Source organism: Oncorhynchus gorbuscha, linkage group LG17 (assembly GCF_021184085.1).
Source record: "Oncorhynchus gorbuscha isolate QuinsamMale2020 ecotype Even-year linkage group LG17, OgorEven_v1.0, whole genome shotgun sequence".
Lineage (NCBI taxonomy): Eukaryota > Metazoa > Chordata > Actinopteri > Salmoniformes > Salmonidae > Oncorhynchus > Oncorhynchus gorbuscha.
Window position 1 is genome coordinate 27,892,921 of NC_060189.1, and position 7,448 is coordinate 27,900,368.

General features: G+C 40.3%; 1 protein-coding gene across 1 annotated transcript; it reads right to left on the reverse strand.

Annotated features, from left to right (window-relative positions):
* Positions 1-7,380, reverse strand: LOC124001204 (cytochrome c oxidase assembly factor 8). Its single transcript, XM_046307827.1, has 5 exons — positions 7,090-7,380; positions 1,385-1,582; positions 652-715; positions 454-544; positions 1-152 (listed from the first exon to the last, which is right to left on the reverse strand). Exons 1-5 carry the CDS (start codon positions 7,234-7,236, stop codon positions 35-37), a joined length of 618 nt encoding a protein of 205 aa, XP_046163783.1. The 5' UTR covers positions 7,237-7,380; the 3' UTR covers positions 1-34.
* Positions 7,381-7,448: the final 68 nt, after the last annotated feature.

Sequence of the window (7,448 nt, forward strand, 5' to 3'; positions counted from 1 at the left end):
TGAGAGAATAGAAGATAAAGTATTTAATGGAGTATCATGTGGTAGGGCCACTTTTCTTCCAGCCTCTTCTCTCAGCAAGCGTTCTCCAGACGCTGTGGAAAGCCACTCTGCCCATAAGCAAGGTGATTGTGAAGTTACGTCTGTACCAATCCCTGTCAATGAGATGTAGGGAAGGAAAAGAAACAACAATACCATGATAAATAGGAGAGAACTCATTATATTCACAGAATGGCTTGCTTATGCGCATACTAGTTTTACATATACAGCAATGCCTAGTTAATGCCTGGTTAAATAAAGGGTCAATAAAAAAATGTTGACTCTGAGCATGAGTTATATCACATTAATTAATAATGATATTTCAAGACCTGCTACCCCCCCATTAAACAGTAGGAAGATACAGGGCATCCTTTTGCACCTGTTTGATGAACTGTAAGCAATAGTTCCCAAACTTACTTATTGTAATTGGCATGTCTTATGCAGTTTTCATCCAGGAAATGTTTGTAAAAGACTGCCATTTCTTCACTGTTTAAAGCCCTTTTCCTTCCTGAGAAAATATAAGGAACACTAAACATTAAGACACATTCCAACCACCCCCCCTGTCATCCATCAGTTTGATATCCTTCATAATTTCAAATCACAATATCAGCTAACCTTTCTCATCTCTCTCAGTCAAGCCTTTCTCCTTCAGTTGTGAGAGGACGAAGGCATCCTTCTCCTAAATGAGAAAACAGAAATAGCCTTTGAACACAAACAAAGTAAAAAAATAATAATTTAAAAAATGTCTACACTACTACAGTACTGGAAAAAAAAAAAAAATATATATATATATATATATATTTACCTCAATATTTCAGATCAGTGAAGTGCTGCCCTCTGGTGGACAAAATGTGTTGTCTAAATTCTAACCTATGAACAGCCCTTAGCGGTGCTATATTGGCCATATACCACAAACCCCAGAGGTGCCTTATTGCTATTATAAACTGGTTACCAATGAAATTACAACAGTACAAAGTCATTTTTTGCCATACCCATCATATACGGTCTGATATACCACAGCCTTCAGCCAATCAGCATTGAAGGCTTGAACCACCCAGTTTATAATCTATTATAGCTAACTCAATACACATTTACTGAAGGGTTTTTGCTTAGCTTGGCAGTTACAACTTCGATTACATTTCATTTTGGGTACAATGAGGCTTATGCTAGCCAGAGACTACTGAAATTAAGTAAAATCAACAAGAAAAATCACAGAAAAAGTGTATAAACAACAGCTGAGCTAAGTAGTAAATCATTTGTGATTGCACTACTGCTTTAGGTGTCTCTGAGATGAGTCAACAGATAATTAAGGATACTGTTGAGTAAATGGATAATTAAGGAAGCAAACCTTGTTGAAAGTGATATTCTGATTGGTCCAGAATGCATGGTTCCAATCCTCCGTCTCTTGCCTCAAGGTTCTAAGCTGCTTCTCCAATTCAGTCTCATTCTCAGGGATGTGGTATATGATTGGTCGCAGGTTTGACAGCCTGTGAGGGGGACCAACCCAGTCATGCTTAGATTCAGCAGCTGGGATGAACTGGGATCTCTGTTTAAAAGAAAAAGAAAACATCCTAAATCATGTTACTTCTATAAACAGACAGTACACAGCAAAGGGGATGACACATAGGATGTATTTTAACCATCCCCTCATATCAATTCAATATTTAAAGCCAGGCAATGTTCTTATTAAGGGGGTTTGGTTATTAGGCGACAGTATAGCCTGGTAGCGCCTTGCATCATTTGAGCTTAGTTTTATGACATCATTATACAGTACCAGTAAAAGGTTTGGACACACATACATTGTAGAATAACAGTGAAAACAAAACTATGAAATAACACAAATTGAATCATTAGTATCCAAAAAAAAAGTGTTAAATCAAAATACATTTTAGATTCTTCAAAGTATCAAGCCTTTATCGCAGTGCTAGCTGTGCCACTAGAGATTCTGGGTTCAAGTCCAGGCTCGGTCGCAGTCGGCCGCGACCGGGAGACCAATGGGGCGGCGCACAATTGGTCCAGCGTCGTCCGGGTTAGGGGAGGGTTTGGCCGGCCGGGATGTGCGCGATGGGACGACTAGCGACTCCTGTGGCGGGCTGGGCACAGTGCACGCTGAAACGGTCGCCAGGTGCACGGCATTTCCTCCGACACATTGGTGAGGCTGGGTTAAGTGGGCATTGTGTCAAGAAGCGGTGCGGCTTGGTTGGGTTGTGTTTCGGAGGATGCACGGCTTTTGACTGTCGCCTCTCCAGAGTCCGTACGGTAGTTGCAGCGATGAGACAAGACTAACTACCAATTGGATACCACGAAATTGAGAAGAAAACGGATTAAAACATTTTTTTTTTTAAAGGAGCCCCCCTTTGCCTTGATGACAACTTTGCACACGCTTGGCTTTCTCTCAATCAGCTTCATGAGGAATGCTTTTCCAACAAACTTGAAGGAGTTCCCACATATGCGGAGCACTTGTTGGCTGCTTTTCCTTCACTCTGTGGTCCAACTCACCCCAAACCATCTCAATTGGGTTGAGGTCGGGTGATTGTGGAGGCCAGGTCATCTGATGGAGCACTCATCACTCTCCTTCTTGATCAAATAGCCCTTACACAGCCTAGAGGTGTGTTGGGTCATTGTCCTGTTGAAAAATACATGATAGTCCCACTAAACCAGATGGGATGACGTATTGCTGCAGAATGCGGTGGTAGCCATTCTGGTTAAGTGTGCCTTGAATTCTAAATAAATCAGAGTGTCACCAGCTAAGCACCCACACACTATAATACCTCCTCCTCCATGCTTGTGTTTAAACCACTTTACCAAATTCTAAAGCAATGGTACTCCCTACATCGTTCTCAGATTATTACCAATCCCACAAGGCATGACTCCAAACACCCAGAAAAGGCTACAAAGAAAAGGCTATCCTTACAAAGAATCCTAATCGCGATCACTGTTTTACAGCTTGTTTTCGTAATGGCTGCTCAGTAAAACTACCTGTCCTAGACGCTTGCTAATAAATAAAAAATTTAATGAGCAAGCCTTCCCTAATGACCTGGCCACTGTAAATTGGTATATAATCAGCTTTATCCCCTCTGACGAAGACGCTTGTACCTTATTTTATATTTTCCGTGGTATTGTTAAAAAAACACACCCCCATAAAGAAAATGATAATTAAAAACAGGTTCATCCCCTGGTTCGAACGACTCCCCTTCAAGAATTCCATTTGGATAAAGGATCGGCATACGCTAGGGCTGGGCGGGTATACCGTATTTTATGATATACTGGTATTGATGCAGGGACCGGTTTGGGTTTTTACTTTACCGTCTATACTGGTATTTGAATGTTTGGTTTGTTAAATGTGATACGCCATGTGTAATGTTAATTTGTATAGTTTACTTCGCTACTTGAGTCATCTCTCTTCGCTCTCTCTCTGTGCTACTTTCCACACATACCTAGCCACGCCCCGTCACTCAAGGAGCGCATTTGTTGTTTCTCAACGAGATACTTGCGTTCAGTCTGCATGGTCAATGCAGCACATGCAACAATGTTGATGACAATGCCGTTTTCACTTTGCTTCTTAGTTGATTAATATTATCGTTCTATAATGACACTATTCGTTTATGTTTCTTACATCAGTAAACAGCTAGTTTGTATTTTCTTAGCTAGTTGCCGCTAATTGCTAGCCGCTAATGCTAATAGCTATCTAGCTAGCTAATACATTCACTGAGTAAAAGCAAACGTAGCTAGCTACTACAACCTGATAATACCAGTGATGGTGTTGACCTAAACTAGCATTTTTGTGCAACAGTATCTTCTAAATCAAAGAGGAATATGTTAGCTATATGAAGTAGCTAAGAGAAAACATGCAAGGTAGCCAAAGCTTATTGGGTCCCCTAGGAAACACGTATCAACAATTTAGTTCCTACCCTGTCACAATAACTCCTCCCTGGTATTTTAATTCGTTTTCATCTCAAACAGTGTATTCAAATTTCCCACCATTTTATTCTAACTATAGAATTAGAACAGTAGTTATATTTCCTTGAGTCCAACAGTTTTGCTCTAATTTGCAACATTTGGTTAAAAATAAATCCTAGATTATTTGCCCATATCGTGCAGCCCTATGTGGCAGTGTGGAAATGATCTCAATTGAGCAGTGGTGTAAAGTACTTAAGTAAAAATATTTTCAAGTACTACTTAAGTCGTTTTTTGGTATCTATACATTTGACTACTTTTACTTCACCACATTCCTAAAGAAAATACTGTACTTTTTACTCCATACATTTTCCCTGACACCTAAAAGTTTGTTACATTTTGAAAAAGCTTAGCAGAACAGGAAAACGGTCCAATTCACGCACGTGTCAAGAGAACATCCCTGGTCATCTACTGCCTCTGATCTGGAGGACTCACTAAACACAAATGCTTGGTTAGTAAATTGTGTTGGAGTGTGCCCCTGGCTATCTGTAAATAAAAATAAATAAATATGGTGCCATCTGGTTAAGGAATTTAAAATAATTTTTACTTTTGATACTTACGTATATTTTATCAATTACTTTTGATGCTTAAGTATATTTAAAACCAAATACTTTTACTCAAGTAGTATTTTACTGGTTGACTTTCACTTGAGTAATTTTCTATTAATGTATCTTTACTTTTACTCAAGTATGACAATAGGGTACTTTATCCACCACTGCAGGAAATGCAGAAATGGTAAGTGCTGAAATTAGTTTGGGTTGAAGTTGAATTGAACAGTATAAAACAATCAGAAAGGAGAAAGACTCATTGAAATCACTTAGAATGTATATGTGTTGCCACCCTAGGATCACTTACTAATCATAAAGCATATGTAAAACTTGTATTATTCAAAAACGAAAAATATACTGTCCAATTCGTTTTTTTATTTTTAAATACCGTGATATAATATTTTGGCCATATCGCCCAGCCCTAGCAAATCAAATTTGATTTGTCACATACACATGGTTAGCAGATGTTAATGTGAGTGTAGCGAAATGCTTGTGTTTGTAGCACACACATACTCAGGCTGACTGGCTCTCATTCAGGCAAATGAGAAATAAGTGCACTTGGGTTAGTTCTAGAAAACAGTTAGACCTGGAGAATAAACCCTCCTCCTCACAGCTGCCCATGTCCCTTAATGTTGAGGATGTGGTCATTACTGACAAGGAGTACATGGCTAAGCTCTTTAATCACCACTTAATAAAGTCAGGATTCCCATTTGACTAAGCCATGCCTCCTCGCCCGTCAAACATTTCCTCATCTCCCACCCATTCTAATGCAACTAGCCCTGATGCTCCTGCCTCGCTACAAAGTTTCTCCCTGCAGGCAGTCACTGAGTCCAAGGTGCTAAAGGAGCTCCTTGAACTCCTTTAAAAAAAACATCTGGGTCAGATGGTTTAGACATTTACATTACATTTAAGTCATTTAGCAGACGCTCTATCCAGAGCGACTTACAAGACCCTTTCTTCAAGGTTGCTGCCCCTATCATTGCCAAGCCTCTCTCTGACCTTTTTTTTAACCCGTCTCTCCTCTCTGGGGAGTTTCCCATTGCTTGGAAGGCAGCCTCAGTGCATCCTTTATTTAAATGAGGAAATCAAGCTGATCCTAACTGTTATAGCCCAATTTCTATTTTGCCCTGTTCATCAAAAGTGTTGGAAAAACGTGTCAATAATCAACAGACTGGCTTTCTTAATGTCTATAGTATTCTCTATGGTATGCAATCTGGTTTCCGCTCCGGTTATGGATGTGTCACTGCAACCTTAAAGGTCCTAAATTATGTCACCATTGCCCTTGATTCTAAGCAATGCTGTGCTGCTATTTTTATTGACTTGGCCAAAGCTTTTGATAAAGTAGACCATTCCATTCTTGTGGGCCGGCTAAGGAGTTTGTGTCTCTGAGGGGTCTTTGGCCTGGTTTGCTAACTACCTCTCTCAAAGAGCATAGTGTGTAAAGTTAGAACATCTGCTGTCTCAGCCACTCTCTGTCAGCAAGGGAGTACCCCAAGGCTCGATCCTAGGCCCCACACTCTTAATTTACATCAACCACATAGCTCAGGCAGTAGGAAGCTCTCTCATCTATTTATATGCAGATGATACAGTCTTGTACTCAGCTGGCCCCTCCCCAGATTTTGTGTTAAACGCTCTCCAATAAAGCTTTCTTAGTATTCAACAAGCATCCTCTGCCCTTAACCTTTGTTTTGGAGATGTTCAGAACAAGGTTATGTGGTTTTGGTAAGATTAATGCCACTCTCCCCACTGGTGTGATTAGTACCTCTGAGGGTGTAGACCATCCTACCCATGCTAGATTACTGAGACATAATTTATAGATCGGCAGGTAAGGGTGCTCTCAAGCGGCTAGATGTTCTTTACCATTCGGCCATCAGATTTACCACCAATGCTCCTTATAGGACACATCACTGCACGTTATACTCCTGTGTAAACTGGTAATCTCTGTATACTCATTACAAGACCCACTGGATGATGCTTATTTATAAAACCTTCTTAGACCTCGCTCCCCCCTATCTGAGATATCTACTGCAGCCCTCATCCTCCACATACAACACCCATTCTGCCAGTCATATTCTGTTAAATATCCCCAAAACACACATATCCCTGGGTGTCTCCTCTTTTCAGTTCGCTGCTGCTAGCGACTAGAACGAGCTGCAAAAAAACAAACACTAAAACTGGACAGTTATCTCCATCTCTTCATTCAAAGACTCAGTCTTACTGACAGTTGTGCTGTGTTGTCATGAGTTGCTGCCATGCAGTTGTCGTCTTAGGTCTCTCTTTATGTAGTGTTGTGGTGTCTCTCATCGTGATGTGTGTTTTGTCCTATATTTTTAATCCTAGGAGGCCTTTTGCTAGGCAATCATTGTAAATTATTTGATCTTAACTGACTTGCATAGTTAAATAAAATGCATACAAATTCTCATCAACCAACATTAGCAAACAATACTTCTGGAGGTAGGTCTCTGAAACTCGGACCAGAGACGTGCAATAAAGAAACACATGAAATTAACTCATTGATGAGAAACTAGCTAGTGAGTGGCCCACGCACCTTCACTGAGTTCCCTTGCTTTGTTGGTTCACTCGAACTGCACCGACGACTGGCGTTCGCTGATATGCGCCGCATATGCAATGGACCTAAAAGATTACAAGGACATAGTGACCTCCGCAGAAAATATCCTGTCGTTTTGCCAGTCATTTCAGGGCCTCTTCTACAATGTATTTTACAGCATCGTCGACATTCTAGACGTAAGTAACATGAAAATAGCCACTGTTTAGTTCGTCTGTGACCAACTTGCAACGCTACCACGTGACAGAGAACGTTCCATGTACTTCCTGTATTTAAATTAGGTTGGACGACCAATGTATATCACAACGTCTTTCTGTTTACTTAGTCAAACATTTAACATA

What these genes read in the sequence shown, in the direction of transcription:
- LOC124001204 (XM_046307827.1), bottom strand. Translation starts at nt 7,236, where the DNA reads ATGACTGGCAAAACGACAGGATATTTTCTGCGGAGGTCACTATGTCCT. An exon ending in AGCAAGGGAACTCAGTGAAG is followed by an intron (nt 1,583 to 7,089) that starts GTGCGTGGGCCA and finishes TCTTTTAAACAG; the next exon opens with AGATCCCAGTTCATCCCAGC. An exon ending in AGAATATCACTTTCAACAAG is followed by an intron (nt 716 to 1,384) that starts GTTTGCTTCCTT and finishes TTTCTCATTTAG; the next exon opens with GAGAAGGATGCCTTCGTCCT.